Consider the following 17,179-nt stretch of genomic DNA (forward strand, 5'->3'; position numbering starts at 1 on the left):
CAGTTCTGTGTTAGACCTTTCACACTCTTAGAGCAGTGGCTCCTTGTAGCTTTGGAAAAAAGTCAAAAATGAGGGAAGATGTCTTATTTTGGAGATCAAAATGAGTTATGTCAAGTTATTTTAACTCCAGTATCTGCTGCTCCTCCTGCAGCTTGTCTGCATTTACTGGAGTATGTCAGTCAGATCTTGAAAGTGAACTGGCTGACGAGGCTAATAAAGATTCATGGGTGTCCAAGTCCAAAAGCCGCATAGCTGATCCTGAAGTTGTCGCTTGACAGGAGGCAAATCTTTCTCAGAAACACAAATGGAGTAATGGTCATAAACTCCATTGATTGTGAAACGATTTTCTGTCTTAAAAGAACATGAATTATGTCTTTGGAGTGCATTTTTAAACTTTCAGGAGACATCTAATTTTTAGTTATATCAAAATTGGCTCCTCTTTATTTCATTAGTTTTCCACAAATCTCATCCCAGTGTTTATTTTTCTTCATCACAAGAGTTTTTTCTATGTTATATGTAAATAAAAAACGCAATAAAAATCTCTTTTTGTAGTTCTATATTTTCATAAATCCAGTGAACTATGGTTTTATATAAAATTCTGGGCAGAAGTCTTAGACCACCGCCAGCTTTTTTTGTTATTATATATAACAAATCTCATGGTGAAAATGTTTCTTGCAGCACTGTATAGAGTAAAACTGTAGTAGAAATACATCTCCAGGTGAATTAAACCTGGAGAGAGAGAGGCCATACATGGCTCTTTTGATAGTAAAAATCACAGACCTAAAACAAAAAAGTGTGACTCTACAGAAAAATGAAAAAGAAACTACACTTTTTTTGTTATTTATTAGCTCATCATAGGTGGTTTACATTTTGTCTGAGAGAAAATAGAATCGATACTAATGTGACACGTACAACACGAACACATCTGCTGCTACAGGCTCTCGTTAAAACCTGCAGCACTGAAGTCTACCTGGTAACTGATGACATTACAGCTGTCATCAAGTTCTGTGGCTCCTTCAAGTTAACTCTGGACATGTATAAAATTATGAAAGAAAGAATGTGTGACCATTTTACACTGGTGCTGGCTTCTCAACTCAAAATACATTTTAAGATTTCTTTTTTTTAGATGTTTTAATGGGCAGCTCCTCTTCTGTGGAGCAGTTGAAATTCATTGAATATCTCACATATGAAACCAAACATTTTTTAACACTGGCTCTTGCGTTGAGACCTTATTTTATCTATAATTTTAATCATTTGAAATATATGTTGTTTATGTTTTTATTGCTTTTATCTTTTTCCTTTCCCGCATTTTTATATATTTAATATTTTTTTTTAAAACAAACTCACTGTTCAGCACTTGGGTCTTTAACATGCTCGATATACGTATCAAGACATAATGTTTTTAGTTAATGCTGTTTTGTGTTTTAAAGTCATGACCAGAAATGTGTGAACACAAACACATCTGACTCGATCTCCAACCTGTGGAGCTGAGTTCTGCATGGAAACAAGTGACATCACTGCTGATCTTTTTTTTCTGCGCATTACTAACCCATGTGATATTTTATTATATAAATTATGAGATAAATGTGTGGAAACATGTAACACGGCTTCTTCAGTATTAATATCAGTTACTGCTTTGAGATAAAATGACAGGTATTTTGGGAGAATCTGAACAAGACATCATCACATTTCACCTTTTTTCTGATAAACTTTATCTAAAATATATATTATTTATTAGATTTACCTATCTATACTATTTATATCATGTAAAAAAACAAACAGTCAAATTCTTCTCATTTTCATCAACACAATACTTTTTGTTCCTTTCACTTCGTACGATATGGCAACATAATTTAACCACACGGGTTAATTATTACAGGACAAAGGAGTGGGTAGAATAATAATAATCTTTATTCAGAGCTGTATGAATACCACACTGAAACTTGGACTTAGTGTATCAACATGGACAAGTCACACATGAAAATAACTGAATAAAGATCTTAACAATTAATTAATGAGGACAGTAATGTTTACCTACATGTGTAAAGTAAGAAACGGTTCCATTTTTGTTTTTTTTACACATTTATCCAAAATCAGCAATGGACCATTACACACAACATTACACACTGACTGCAACAATACAGTTTTTATTTCTTTTGATGAAGGTTGGCCTGGGTGTCAGCGTCAAACTCAGAACATTCCCTTCTTGTAGCGATGGATCAGCTCTGATACGTCTTCCTTACACACTTTAATCCAGCCGTCTTCCTGCATGTGGTACACTGGAGAAACACAAACACGGAACAGAAAGTAGTTGTTCAGTTTTAGTCTACACACTTTCAATTTCTTTTTCCCACATTCCATTTAGCATGTTCATTTTGACCTGAATCGACTGTGAACAGTTGGTCCTTGAGTCTATGGGAATATTTGTGGCAGAACTGAGAGATTTCTCTCGTCTTTTAAGATAACTCAAGCCAAATTAGAATCAGGTCATCCGTGAATCGAAAGGAATGTTTGAGGCAAATTAAATGATATATTGTATGAGGGAGGTCACACTGATGTTATACTGATGTTGCTGCCAAAAGCTTTTCAGTAACAATCAAAGTAAACAGAAATTTCCTTAAAGGTGTTTGTGTGGTGCTGAGTGTTGTCCAGATAGATTTTTAGGGGCCATTTACATGCAGTGTCTAAAAAGAAGATATCATATCAGAGGTGTTTTTGAAGCAGAGCGCTCTAAACTGTTGTGTCTTGTTGTTTACAATAAATGTTTTACATTTATTCTCAGAGCATACTCACTGTTGACCACTCCACCGGAGTAGGCGTCCCTGTGCGTTGCATGAACGATGCCACGGCGACCTAGTTCGTACGCCTCCTCTACCGTCATGTCTTCTCTGTAACCACTGTCCACCACGCCATAGGCGTAACTGTTTCCACAGCCAGTGGAGAACATCGAGCCAGACAGACGTGTCCCATTATCGTTCACATAGTACAAACCAGGTCCCTGGTGAGAACACAGTCATTACAGGGTCTGCAGGAAATATGATCTCTGAGATTTTGCAAGCTTAATATCAGTATTGCTTTATATGTATTAGGAGCCGAAGTATGCCAAGTAGCAAGTATTGAGCTTTCGAAGGATCACCATTATTACCAAGATTTAAAACTTAAAGGCTTGGTCTCACTGGCTGTTTTTAGGAGAATGCTGGACGACTCTGAGGCAGACACTTCTGTCTGTACTTGCTGATTTATGGGGGTTTTATGATTAAGATGGTGATCCTGAAAATGATATTATATTTGTAGAGCTGAAACGATGAATTGATGAATCGATTATTAATCGATTACTAAATTAATCGACAACTATTTTGATAATCGATTAATCGGTTTGAAGCTTTTTTCATGATTAAAACAAGATTTTTGATTGTTTAAGCTTCTTAAATATGAATATTTTCTCAGTTTCTTTGCTCTGGATGACAAAGAAATTATAAAAGTCAATCATTTTGGTTTGTGGACAAAACAAGACATTTGAGAACATCATCCTTTCCAGGTTTGACGAACACCAATCAACAATTTTTAAGGTTTTCTGATATTTAATGGATCAAACGATTAATCGATTAATCGAGAAAATAATCGACCGATTAATCGATTATGAAAATAATCGTTAGTTGCAGCTCTATATATTTGTGTATAGTATGAATGGCTGCTGACTGTTTGCCTGTAACCATGTTGTACTTTGTTTGTTTGTAACTGTGCTGCTGCCTGTCTTGGCCAGGACACACTTGAAAAAGAGATTTTTCCCTGTTCAATAAAGGTTACATAGAAATAAATAAACCAAAACTACCACAATAAAAAGGACTGAAAATTGCTATAACCTGTGATGCTCAGTGAAAGTATAAGCACAACCTGAGTTTACCTTTTTGTCCCACCCACAGATCATGCTGCCCATGGAGAGGCCCATGCCTCTGTAACCCACCATCATGTTCGACAGCAGTTTGGAGGCAGCAGCAACAGAGATCCTGTGGTTGTTCCTCAGCCTGTACAGCCTGAGAGACATAAAATCAATATTAAATGAATCAGTTACTGTATTAAGACAAATCAATTGGCAAATCAGTCACCTGCTCATGTCCCCAACTTAATAATGGATGTGTCAATCATTAATACTCCAGACTGAGACAGACCGGTTCACTCTCACTGACAACACCATGTAGTTTGGTTCAACATGGTGTGGACTTTGGTCCAGGAGAGTGACCAGTTCAGTGGATGTTTATCGGTGCGATAAGCAGCCTTAAGATGGCATAGACTTTTAAATTGACATTTATCTTTTATTTATTTTTGAATATTTTGTAGTTACTGGTGCTTCCTGGACAAGCTATCAATTAAACAGGGGCATGTTGATAAATGGGCACAGATGGAACATTAAATAAAAAAAAACCCCAACACTCATGACAGACCTGCATTCTTTAGCCAGGAGTCTTTCCCAGTACTGACAGTCTGCAGCACTGCCTGACATGGTGCCCAGCAGGTAGGGGTTGATCTCTATGACCTTGTTGACATCGTTGGATGCTGTGACAAATTTGGAAAAAAAAGGAATAATTAAATGAAAGCAGGACAAAGCTTCCTGGTTACACTTGTAATTGTACTATAAGAGAGGTGTAAAGTAATTTCCAAACTTTGTACTTACCTAAGTAACGGCCAGCTGAGGCCCTGGAGTCCACAGCCACGATGACTCCATGTTTGAACTTGAAGGCCAGTGTGGTTGTGCCATGGTTCAGGTCAATACACACTCCTCCTTCACTGTTGCAGGACTTGAGAAACCCTGATGGCTGTGATGGAACCAAAGCACATTGACACGCATAAAAAATAATGACAAACAACAGGATGGCCGGGGCAGATTTTTTAGTATTTGGCATTTTAAGATTTATTTTACAGCATTTTATTCACAATTAGTGTGTTTATTATTTAAATAACAGCCATTAACTGAAGCTAATTTATGAGGCTCTGGTTGAGGTTAGGATTAAATATTTAATGAATAATGGTTAGGTTAGTTAGGGAAAACAATGAGGTTTTGGTTAGGCTGTAGAAATGAATGAAAATCAATGCAGATCCTTATAGCGTGCACACGAGACAATAAAGTCAATTTGACCTCATTTATCTTGTTTCAATAACTAACGATACTTAAACGCAGACACTGAGAACAAGTGACGCGTAAAAGTGTCCAGAGACGCGTAAAATAAGTCGGCGTCCGACGCTTCGTGCCTTCGTGACAGGTTTACATGATATTTATGCATCGTGTCATAAATTCACTGACATGATTCACATCAGAAAGCTGCCACAGAACTCTTCATACTCACGTCTACACCCAAAGGCAGCGCAAATTCTTGCGTTTTGGTCCCAAAACTGTAGTGGTTGACTCGGTCGACGAGATGCGACTTAGCTGGAAATATCTGCCCTCGGAGTTCAGCGCTGGGCTTAAAACCACCTACGTCGAAAAGAGCCATAATCTGTTAAAGTGACGGAAACTAAAACGATATGAAAATGTACCTTTTTTGTGTATTTGTATCAAAATGACGAGAGGCGTCGGACAAGGCGTCAATAATAGTTTCCTTGTGCGTAACAAAGATTCGAAAGTGAAAGTTTTTTTAAAGAGGTTTCACTTGTTTCCTCTTAAAAAAGGATTTAAAGTGGTCAACAAGATAAAACATTTATACGACTATCAATAAACACGTTAAATTATTTTGTTATGAAAATGGGTTGTGGATCAGTCGAAAACTCCATGATACAATTTAATGTTAAATAAAAAATGGGATAAACCAATAGGATTTCAGTATTTCCTCGTCATCTGTCTCTAAGTGGATAAGCAGCACTCAGGTTAAGAGACGCTAGGAGAGGTCGATGGCGTCATTGTACAACGTGGGTACATACAGCACAGTCACTAATAATGTTTATTTTTTCATGAAAGCACAACAAGAAATCAGATCAAGTTATTTCATTCATTTATTTATTTGTGTTTATGATTCATTGTTGCATACAGTGAATAACAAGTACAAGCAACAAGTACAAAATAACAAGATCAACAATAAGATGATCATATGTTCATATGATGTGTTTGTGGATTAGGCTGTTTCCATCTGCTGCACTGTCTCCTGCACAAGCTCCAGCTTTAACGGGACGACTTTCTCTGTCAGAATGGTTGTTGTGCCTGGACGGTACCTATAGTTCACTTTCCTTGAGAAGAGAAAAAAAGGAGCTTTAATTTACTTATTTACCTATACACTGAATAATAACCTATGTGATTCACTCTCATCCTGGCCTTGTATTACAAAAGTGGCCCATGTCCGTTTTCCAAACAATATTTAAGGGTCAGTGGGAAAGAACCTCCGATTTTTTTAAGTTCCACTTTTTAAAACCTTAATTTACTAGTATGGTATCAAAACTACCCGATGACGGTCATTGTTACACTCTTGTCACACTATCGGGACATACAGAGACAGTTACATAGATAGTAACCTGTTGTCTTTATACTCTGACTCCTGGTACGGTCTGTTGTGGTCCACCCCTTGTCTGGTGATGACACAGATGTCGATGTTGTGGCCTGAGCCGAGGTCATTCATGATGCCTGCGTGGATGGCTACACGCACCAGCTGCTTGGCCTCCTCCAACTGAGAAAGGTGGGAGAAATCATGGGAAGTGATGGAGAAAGGGAGGCTTTGCATCTCAGCCTGTTCTGTTTCTTAACAGACATCATGTGATAAAGAGGGAAATCAACGTGTTTTGAATGTGTTTTCAGAATTCATTTGGTCTGGTGTACTGGTGTATCCAATTTAGTGCATACTTTGTATGTCTGGTATTGTATGCTAACAGGTCTAGCCTTGTTGAGCTCAAGAAAGTATCTACTGTATGTACCTCCAGATTAGGTTTGAACCCATCCTCTAAAATCCCAAGAGCAGCCAGATCACCAGATCCTGCATGAACACAAAGTAAAGCCAGATCAAACACAGACTGGATGTAGACCGAGGGGGGGGGGCTTCCATATAAAACACTGACACTGGCAGGTTATCAGTCTGTATAATCACATGCAACATGATTTTATGCACCAAATGACAGTTTAAAAATAAAGAACAAAACCTGAGCAGCATGACTAAAACACAGCAGAAATTAGTTCTACAAATGCTTACATCACATACCCATTGAAAGGTAAGGCATCGTATTTACACTTCCATATGGCCCCACTGTGTACAGGTGGTTCCCAGTGCAATCTACTCCTCCCAGTATAAGATTGGCACCAATTTGGCCGCGATACCTAAAGACCACAGAGATCCAACAACATTTTTTAAAGAATACAACTTCAACTTCAAAATCTTTTTTCAGTGTGTAACCCATCCACACACAGTTCCAGGGACATGAGCACACCTGTATAGCATATCCTGTAGTATGTTGACGGCCATGATAATGCGAGGATTCCTCCCGCTGTTCAGTGAGAAGATAGCAAGGTTGGAGGCTACAAGATCTGTGGTCTTCCCTGTGTCTGCTGCAGTACCTGCTCCACAACAGCTAATGAGAGGAAAGAAAGTGTGTGAGAAAAGAAGAAAAAATGTAAATGACAACACTTCACTGCAAAACAAGACCAAATAGACTTACTATATATTTGGGGCAATGTAATGGATCTTGTCACACATCTTGTCTGCCACTACTTCACCGGATGTAGCTCTTGTATCAGCTCCCAATATCACACCATCCTGCACGAGGAAGGTTATGAGTCAACTTTCATAAATGTCTTTTACATTTTTAAATTTCTAAATTATTATTCTTTTTTAATTTGTTCCTTTAAAGATCCAGTGTGTAAGATTTGTTAGAGCCCCTCGAGCATAGGCCATTGACAATTGCCCTCCAGTGCTGTCTGTTCTGTGTCGCTATCACCAGCTGTCCCCATCTCAGTCCTGTCAGCTTGACGTCTGTGTCCAGGTCCTGGCACCAGGTGTTCCGGGGCGTCCCCTCTTTTTTTTTCCATGTGGGATCCACGTCAAAGACGTTTTTTAGTGTGTGTATCTAATGGTCTCTCTCTCTCTCTTTTAAGTATGTCAGGGAACTGCAGTGGCCTTTATACACCAGAAATATTTTTTGGTTTGTGTCGTAAGCTTCCACTTTAAGACACGCAATGCATGCGCAGCTGGTTTGTCTGTTGGGACTGCTGTAGAAACGCAACCCAAGATGGTGACCTCTGTAAAGACCCTTGCCTCAAGTACATATAGAAGGCTGCAAAAACCAAATTATTTTATTTTAAGGCAAATGTACAGTTTTATTTTTTAAGTATTATTTATTTATGAGTATATTCAATGTACGTTACTAATGTAACACACTGGGCCTTCAATAAACCTTAACAAATAAGATCAGTATTGATTTAGCTTTGAAGTGATTCCTTTGTTGATTTTAATGTATTTAAGTGTATACCTCCATTGCCAACAACTTATAAGTTATATTTTCGTTTACACAAAGTTATACTTGCCTTGAACACCACTCCTGCTATGGTGGTGCCTGTTTTCATAGGTTTGGGTTTCTGTCCTTCAAAAAGACCCTCTAATGCAGCATTTCTACAGAGAGGGGAGGGCAAGTGAAGTGGTGAACTTATACAAACACATAAATACAATATATAATATACTGTTGCACTGATAAAACAGACTCAACAAGTAGGGGGGGAAAAAAAGTTACTTTCACTTTTGGTCTACACGAAAGCTCAGTGTAAGCAGCAGTTTCATCATATTATGCTCGACGCTGACACGTTTGCTGCTCATAATTCACCAGAATAAGCTCTTACCTAGTGGCGTTGTCGAAATTAAAGCCAGCCGCAGGAATTTCCAGGAGATTTGATAGCGCCATTCCCGATCCCACTGCGGCGTCACTGGTGCGTCTGTGCGCGTCGCTCGTCGAGTGTGAGCCTGAGGTCGCTGTTGAGAGCGTCTCTTTTCCGTCCTCTCTTTCGATTTAGGAGTGAAAATGGAGAAACGCTGTTTGGACTCGGGAGTCAAAGGAGTCAGCACAGGGGTGAGTAAACCCGGATCCACACTCGCTGATGTTTCTTTGTACTGATGCAGCACCAAAACATGATCATCCTAAAGTAAACGATAACAGATAATAGGGTGTAGCAACAGCCTCAGGTGATGCTGTCGGTGACCGCGTGACAAAGTCCAGTTACAGCGACTTTGTATTTTCCAGCTGTTTTACAATGAGAAATATTCACATGTGTTTTTATCTGAACAACTTTATTATTGACACTGACACAAGGACAGCGACAGGCTACACTTTCATTTTCAAAGAACTCCAAATCCCAGAATTCATAGCCTTGTTCTTTCCGAATGAATGAGTCCTGAAGATCAAGCAGAGCCGGTCCCAGACGCTATGAGGCCCAAATCCGAATTTTATTTGATCCTCCTTACCACCATCAACAATACCACTGGTCCCTATTTCATCTTTTAATTTAATTTTTCAAAATGTATTTCACACACATTAATACAATATTTTAAAAAAAACATTTTAAGTCTCTTATGTAACTCATTCAAAGAGTGAGAGGTGCACTGCAGGGGAAAACAGCTTTAGCAGCAACACTTTGTTAAGATAACTTGGAAAAATAGTTTCCCATTTGACATTACACGCTGTCACATATGGATATATTAACAATGACAAAATGTAATGTGGTGAAAACCACATACTTCACTTGATGATGATGTGTTTTATACACTCTTACAAAGCTGGCGAGCCACACCTGACCAAGCTTCTCACTGTCCTTCCTCAGACAACCATCTTGGCTGCCATCTTTGATGGAGGGGTCGTGATTGGTTCAGACTCCAGAGCTTCAATGGGAGGGTGAGGATGAAGGTGTTGTGACAACATAGCGAGTGACAGATATGATACTATGTTAAAACAAAAAAAATCCACATACACATGAACCAATTTCTGTGCATCACACATAAACTTCAAACTCCATTTGGGAGTGTTATAAAGTGATAGTACTTGACTTATTTTCACTTAGTATTCTACTTCATTCTAGATATATATATAAATGCTACTAAAACTTGTATACTCTACTCTGTTTGACCATAAACCTTATCATATAATAAATGAATTAATTACAATAAAACACAACAAAAAAAAAAAAGATCTCGTTCTTACATCGAGATACAATATCATGTGTCACTGAGTTTTGTCTTTGTTTATTTTCCCCTCCTCTTCAGTGAATATGTGTCGTCAAAAACCATCAACAAGGTGATTCAGGTTCACGACCGGATCTTCTGCTGCATGGCTGGCTCACTCGCAGACGCTCAGGCCGTCACCAAAGCTGCTAAATTCCACCTGTCCCTCCACAGGTGCCACACACAAATGCATCCGTTTGCTCCTTCATACTTACACAGTGCATTATGTAAAAAGGAATTGATTGTTCTTTTGCAATTGGTTGCCTAGTTACAGAAAAGACTGTAATCAAGAAAAGCACAAAAATACTGGCGTATTTCCAATGGCTGTACTCGCCTCGCCTCGGCTTGGCACGCCACGGCACGATTAGGTTGCATCTCCACTACAAAAAAAGTACCTACTTAACGTGGGCGGAGTCATCACTGCATGGCTCGTTTTATATGCGAGATTAACCCACGTTTTTAGGATTGTTAAGTAGTTTTAATTTATCTACAATTCGGCACTGTTCGGCTTGATTACTGTCCACACGTCTCTGGAGCACAGCCTCCTACTCCACAGACTACAGTGTACTGTGATGCCGCTCGCGATCACCAGCGCTGTCCCTAAATACACCAGACTCCTCTGTTAAATATAGAGATTTCCCTGGTAGTTGTTGGAGATTAATCCACGTTTTTAGGATTGTTAAGTAGTTTTAAGAGATCTACAGTTCGGTGCTGTTCAGCTTGATTTGTGTGTGGGACGTCTCTTCCTGTGACGGGCCGGCAGTCTGACCAATCATTGCATAGTACCTACTCAGCACGCTTTTGGAACCTCGCCTGAGCAGGTACTAAAAATAGTACCTTGTACCAGGTACTATGCTAGTAGAAACGCTACGTAAACCGTGGTGAGGCGAGTAGAGCTGGTGGAAATGCGCAATAAGAGCGGGACTTTTTTGGACCAATGAGGAGGTGGCACAGAAGCCATTTTGACTTGTGTCATTTGACAGGGATGATCCATAAAAACATGGTTCTATCTTAATAGAATGTAACCAGTACCATGAATATAGGATGTCTAGCCTTAGCTAACTCACAGCTCTTGTTGCTGGTTAGGTTTTGAAAGACTAAGACATATTAAACAAGCAGAGGGGTTAATAATAAAACAGACATTGAAAAATGCCCTCAAAATCACAATGAACATATACTGATGATGATGTGATTATGATCGTGATTTAAAACGATGACAGAAAAAAGAAAACCCGGACAGAAACGTACTCATCACAATAATGACGGCTCAGTTCAGCAAAGTGAAACAGCATGCGCCATTAAACTGAGGAAGCTGAATTCCTCTTTCGGGTCCTTTACTGTTATGGACCCCCGCTGATGTTTGTTGATCCTCCCTATCCCATAGTATCCAGATGGAGACGCCTCCCCTGGTGATTTCAGCAGCATCGGTGCTGAAGGATCTTTGTTATAAAAACAAGGAGGAGCTGCAGGCCGGCTTTATCACAGCAGGCTGGGACACGAAGAAAGGACCACAGGTTGGTAGAGGTCATGAAGAAAGTAAGTCGCTTTGGATAAAAGCGTCTGCTAAATGACATGTAATGTAATGTAATGTAATGAAGACATGTCAGTGAAACAGTAATGACAGTGTTCACTCAGTCGTATACCATCCGTGGTTCTGCAGGTGTACGTCGTATCACTGGGTGGGATGTTACACAGTCAGCCTGTGACCATCGGAGGCTCAGGCAGCACTTACATCTACGGCTACGTTGACGCCAAGTACAAACCCAAAATGAGCAGAGAAGAATGCCTGCAGTTTGCCACTAATGGTACTATCATATTTTAACCCACTCAGACATGTGTGAACTTGTTTTTCTGTGTCAAGAAACTGGCATTTAATTCCAAGAAAATGTATGAAAATTAAAAATACACTGATGGTTTTTATACAAGTAAGGAAAAGTACAAATGAACAAGTGAGAAGATGCTACTTAGCAGAACACTTTGGTTTAACAACTTTGTTAAACCAAAGTGCTGTACAAGCTTAAATAAAGTTTTAAAAAAGTAACAATAAAAATGCAATTAGGCTAAAACAAATATCAACAAATAAAATGGATAAAACACTGCAACAGAAACATGACACACAGGACTTGCTAATCCTCTGCTGCCTCCATTAATAAATTCAGCTGTGTTATTTTGGATTTACCTAATTCCTTAAAAAAATACTCTCTCGTCCTCACAGCTCTTGCTTTGGCCATGGGTAGAGACAACGTCAGCGGGGGCGTGGCTCACCTGGTGGTGATCACGGAAACAGGGGTGGAGCATGTGGTTGTTCCTGGAAACAAGCTGCCCAAGTTCCACGATGAATGACAACAACCATCACAGTTTAAATGTTGAATTTCCTAAATCACAGGTTTGTTTCTATTTCTGTGCAATGTAACAACACAACACACAATCCGAGGAACAAGAAAACAGGAAACATGGGGGGAAAGGTTTAGTCTGTACATGAAACACTGATCATAAAGGGAAAGAGTGGTGTGACTTGCTGAGTGTGTATTTATACACTCTCTATAGATCAGGGGTGTCAAACTCATATTAGTTAGTGGGCTCAAGTGTGCCAGACCAGTAAAATAATAGAATAATAAGCTATAAACAACAGCAAGGACTCCAAATGTTCCCTTTGTTTTACATTTAATGAAGTATCTTTTTACAAAATATATTATGAACAACCTGGAAATTCTTGAGAAAAATAAGTGCAATTTCAACAATATTATGCCTAAATTTACTATTTACACACAACTTACAGATGGTACAGAGGTATCTGGAATATAGTATTTCACATTATGATTAGATTCTAATCATAGTGTGAACTTTTTCACAAATTAATTAAGAAGAAAATCAGTAATTGAGCCAGTTCTGGCCCGCGGGCCGTAAGTTTGACGCCCCTGCTCTAGATCAAACCTCGAAATTCTTTCACTGAAACCAAACAATTTCCTTTAAAAAATATCAAGTTTCTTTTTTGTCTTTAATGCTTTTTGTTGATTTTTTTTAAACATGTATGTGAAATTAAAATAAATGTAAATGTTTTCTAAACCTCTCTTGCTTTCTTTTTATTGTGTGTGTCAAATGTTTTTCTAATGTGGTCTGCATTATTTTATTCTTGATGCTGTAGCCTTATATCTCACTTTAATTGTATTTTCTTACTATAATTATTTAACATTGTGGTGTAGCTGTAGTCACTACAAAGTCAAACACAACACTTAATAAATAACAGGAAAAGAATATTTGTCACGAAGCGTCAAGTCTGTTAGTGTTTTGGTTTTGCTTACTTTAGTTATTGCGTTAGTTTAGGTTTAAAGTCACGTTAAGTTCATGTCACTTTCGGTGTGGGTTTGATATTCACTTCCCCTTTTATTTTGGTAAATGTCATGTCTTCCTGTCGTGGTTTCATCAGTTGTTTTGACACATCTCCCCTAATTCCAAGTAGGTCCAGCTGCAGACCCGCAGACCACTCAACGAAACGCCCCTTTACTCAACGAAACGCCCCTTCACTCAACGAAACGCCCCTTTACTCAACGAAACGCCCCTTCACACTACACGACACTCTGATTGGCTCTCAAGAGACTGCGTCTGAAACGTGATGACGTTTACTAACGTGATGACGTTTACTAACGTGATAACGTCTTCTTTTATTGAAACTTTATTTACACACGCGTATTTCACAGACACTTGTTGACAAGAGACTTTTATCCCGGTGTGCGACAGGAATAGAGAAGAATAAATACTCGTGTTGACTTTTATGAACACAGAAATGTACTTTCTGTGAAATTTGTGAATAATTAATGTCACTTTGTAAAGTATGAAATGTTATAGCCAAACTGCTAAAATATATAAATGCCGATTGGAAAAGTTCTTTGAACATCACGTTTACACAATATAGTATCACGTTTTTGTGATATAATTATCACGTTTATACAATATAATATCACGTTTATGTGATATAATTATCACGTTTATACAATATAATTATCACGTTTATACAATATAATATCACGTTTATACAATATAATTATCACGTTTATACAATATAATATCACGTTTATACAATATAATTATCACGTTTATACAATATAATTATCACGTTTATACAATATAATATCACGTTTATACAATGTTTATACAATATAATATCACGTTTATACAATATAATATCACGTTTATACAATATAATATCACAAATTCCACTTTGAACACACACTTTGAATAATTTCATTTGTTTTTGCAAACTTCCAACATCATGGCAACCTGTATGTTACAAAAAGGTGTGTTTAATATAGGCCTACATTTATTGAATGTCTTATTAGTCTGTAGTTTGACATGTTGTTCAACTGGACAGAACAACAATTAGAACTAATAAAAGTCTACTTGATCAGGTTTTTAACCTGAAAGAAACCCTCCTAAAATTCTGTGCTGGTGTGGTCCAGGTGGTGGTAGACAGAAGTTAAGTAGACAAGATCTGCTGAGTATGTCATTAAGGAGATGTTACCTATTTCCAGGAAGATATGTGAAACATTGGTATCTGAATCACACCCAGCCAGTTGGACATCAGTAGGTCTTTTGATGAAAGTAAAACAAATGCACTGAAACCCTTGATTCTGCACAGAAAGTTGTATAACTTTCAAATCCATGTAATGAATACAAGTGATAAATGATATATTTTCTTTATTTTATACACAACAGACTATCCAGCAGACACATTCACTACCCAGGGATTACAGGCGCCTGAGGAATTCCTCAGACTCCAAGGCTTTCTTGTAATTGCTCAGGAAGCTATCCAGTTTCTGCTTCGCTTTTGAGGAAATGTGGCTCTGAAGCTGTTCCCCAAGCTGGGTTATCTCGCTGACAAGACAAAATGATATAGCAAAATAATTAAGTCGTTAAAGACACTCAAATACATAATAAGATATAAACTGAAAACCTAAACTATCCGGCTTACCTTGAGTCAAACTCTGTGCCACGCATGTACATCTCCTTGGCTTTGTCCAGGGAGATGGAGTGAACAGCTCCGAGGGCGTATACTGTTGCCTGTGGCATGAAGATTAAGATTTAAGATTGTGTTAGACAGTGACCATGTGTTAGGGTTAGGGTTAGACATATGCAGTCACATAAAACATGTAGTCTACAAATCAGTGTCAGTGTCTGAGATCTCACCTCTGGCAAAAGTACATCCATTACGAATGCCACTGGATCTGCAAACCTCTTGTCTGTCTCAGTACGTTCGAGTACTTCAGACAAGAAGTGCATGACTTTGTCCACTTGTTCATCATCTTCAAAAAGAAGGATGACCCTGTCCTGTTTCTTGGCCCAAGGAGACACCGTGTTGCCTGTGATGATGTTCTATAAAAATTGTATAGGATTTTAGTTTGGGTATTCATATACAAATACACAAACACCACATTAAATGCCATTGTCACTCACTTTAAGGTGTTGCAGCATGCCCTGATCCTCTGTGATTACACTGGTTAACAGACAACATGCCTCGCGTCGCTTCTGTTGGGCTTGTTGGACCCTTTCCTAAAATTAAATTACACATAATATGCAACACTGAATACATGTGATTAAGAACTTTGAATAAGACATTTTCTTTCCCTGATATATTAGGCAAATTGTTACATTACTTCTGAGAACAATCATTATTATTAGGGGCATCTATAAAAATGCAGGAATCTTGAAACTTTTTCTCAATATCTAAATTCTCAACAAGAGTGAAAATAAAATACACATTGACTTAAGATTCTACACACATGAAGTACAGTACACATAGATGAAATGGCTCCAGCATTAGTTTACGTTACTTTACTTATTTTGAGTTTCTGATACTCAAATGGATGAGTTGAATAGTTTGATGGTCACAGTTATCCATGGTCAGGACAAACAGAAATAACATCACATTTAATAATACATAAGGCTCATGGGGAAATTAAAGCCTTTCAGCGTTGAAATGAAAAAATATTTGATAATTTAGGACTTACCACCGTACTCCACCATTGACCTTTGGTGTCCCTGCAGATGGGACACAAGCTTTGCATAGCTCCCCTTTTTTGTGCAGATCGGACACTGATAAGTGTCCGAGTCGCATCTCCTCAGCTCAGGGTCTGCTCCTTCACTGAACGTAGTGTTGCTCTATAAGAGAAAATGTAAATTAAAATTGTATTTTGTATTTTTAACATGGAAACATTTTTAATCCAGAATCAAGTAGTAATGAACTGGACTGCATTTGCCTTTAAGACTTTCCCTGTCCTAAAATATATGCAGGCTAACTGAAATAAATCAAATCAAATGACACTGTTGACTGTGATTCAACAGAACTTCTAATTTCTAAACATGAAAAATATTATTCATCATCAAATCTTTTATCTTAACAATTGTAGAACTGAGGTCACACGTTTTCAAATGAGCAAAGCTGTGTGCAACTTATCAGAGTCATTTAAAGATTAAAAAACAGATAAATACTAATATATAGAGATCATATAGTTTATCTTATACGTTTCTTGGTTGAAAATGAGACAATGTTATATTGTCAATGTTATAACCTGTACATATAAATAAAAGAAAAAAAGGAAAAAAAAGAAAAAAAGGGAGAAAATTGCTGCGTCTTGCTTGCTGTTACAATCGCTATCGTTACAGCATGCAGACATAACTGGTTAATAAACCGCACTTAATTGATATAATGGATACAAATAATGACTATTCATCCAGTGTTCAATATCTAAATGTGTTTTTTATCTATTCTTACCTTTTCCTCCGTTATTTTCCCGTGTTTTAACCGTGTTACTTTTTCGGGTTCTCTCTTCATACTCGGTCAACGTAAACTTCATCACGTTTCAGACGCAGTCTCTTTAGAGCCAATCAGAGTGTCGGGTAGTGTGAGGGGGTGTTTCGTTGAGTGTGAGGAGGCGTTTCGTTGAGTAAAGGGGCGTTTCGTTGAGTGAAGGGGCGTTTCGTTGAGTAAAGGGGCGTTTCGTTGAGTG

General features: G+C 38.1%; 4 protein-coding genes across 4 annotated transcripts; 1 reads left to right on the plus strand and 3 right to left on the minus strand.

Moving 5' to 3' along the window:
- Positions 1-1,889: 1,889 nt before the first annotated feature.
- psmb8a (proteasome 20S subunit beta 8A) lies at positions 1,890-5,708 on the minus strand. Its single transcript, XM_058618314.1, has 6 exons — positions 5,343-5,708; positions 4,673-4,814; positions 4,443-4,554; positions 3,905-4,034; positions 2,794-2,998; positions 1,890-2,279 (listed from the first exon to the last, which is right to left on the minus strand). Exons 1-6 carry the CDS (start codon positions 5,487-5,489, stop codon positions 2,191-2,193), a joined length of 825 nt encoding a protein of 274 aa, XP_058474297.1. The 5' UTR covers positions 5,490-5,708; the 3' UTR covers positions 1,890-2,190.
- A 259-nt stretch (positions 5,709-5,967) lies between these two features.
- psmb13a (proteasome 20S subunit beta 13a) lies at positions 5,968-8,933 on the minus strand. The gene is made up of 8 exons (XM_058618312.1): positions 8,804-8,933; positions 8,495-8,579; positions 7,630-7,727; positions 7,402-7,542; positions 7,176-7,291; positions 6,895-6,953; positions 6,499-6,650; positions 5,968-6,216 (listed from the first exon to the last, which is right to left on the minus strand). The coding sequence occupies exons 1-8, from the start codon at positions 8,863-8,865 to the stop codon at positions 6,105-6,107; spliced, it is 825 nt and encodes a 274-aa protein (XP_058474295.1). The 5' UTR covers positions 8,866-8,933; the 3' UTR covers positions 5,968-6,104.
- psmb12 (proteasome 20S subunit beta 12) lies at positions 8,890-13,241 on the plus strand. The gene is made up of 6 exons (XM_058618315.1): positions 8,890-9,030; positions 9,779-9,849; positions 10,218-10,349; positions 11,560-11,689; positions 11,836-11,980; positions 12,391-13,241. The coding sequence occupies exons 1-6, from the start codon at positions 8,983-8,985 to the stop codon at positions 12,516-12,518; spliced, it is 654 nt and encodes a 217-aa protein (XP_058474298.1). The 5' UTR covers positions 8,890-8,982; the 3' UTR covers positions 12,519-13,241.
- A 1,612-nt stretch (positions 13,242-14,853) lies between these two features.
- On the minus strand, positions 14,854-17,047 carry LOC131447607 (PWWP domain-containing DNA repair factor 3A-like). Its single transcript, XM_058619492.1, has 6 exons — positions 16,945-17,047; positions 16,181-16,331; positions 15,627-15,722; positions 15,360-15,545; positions 15,145-15,233; positions 14,854-15,047 (listed from the first exon to the last, which is right to left on the minus strand). Exons 2-6 carry the CDS (start codon positions 16,235-16,237, stop codon positions 14,921-14,923), a joined length of 555 nt encoding a protein of 184 aa, XP_058475475.1. The 5' UTR covers positions 16,238-16,331; positions 16,945-17,047; the 3' UTR covers positions 14,854-14,920.
- Between the last annotated feature and the right edge of the window lie 132 nt (positions 17,048-17,179).

The sequence above is a fragment of the Solea solea genome, chromosome 20 (assembly GCF_958295425.1).
Source record: "Solea solea chromosome 20, fSolSol10.1, whole genome shotgun sequence".
NCBI classification, from domain to species: Eukaryota; Metazoa; Chordata; class Actinopteri; order Pleuronectiformes; family Soleidae; genus Solea; species Solea solea.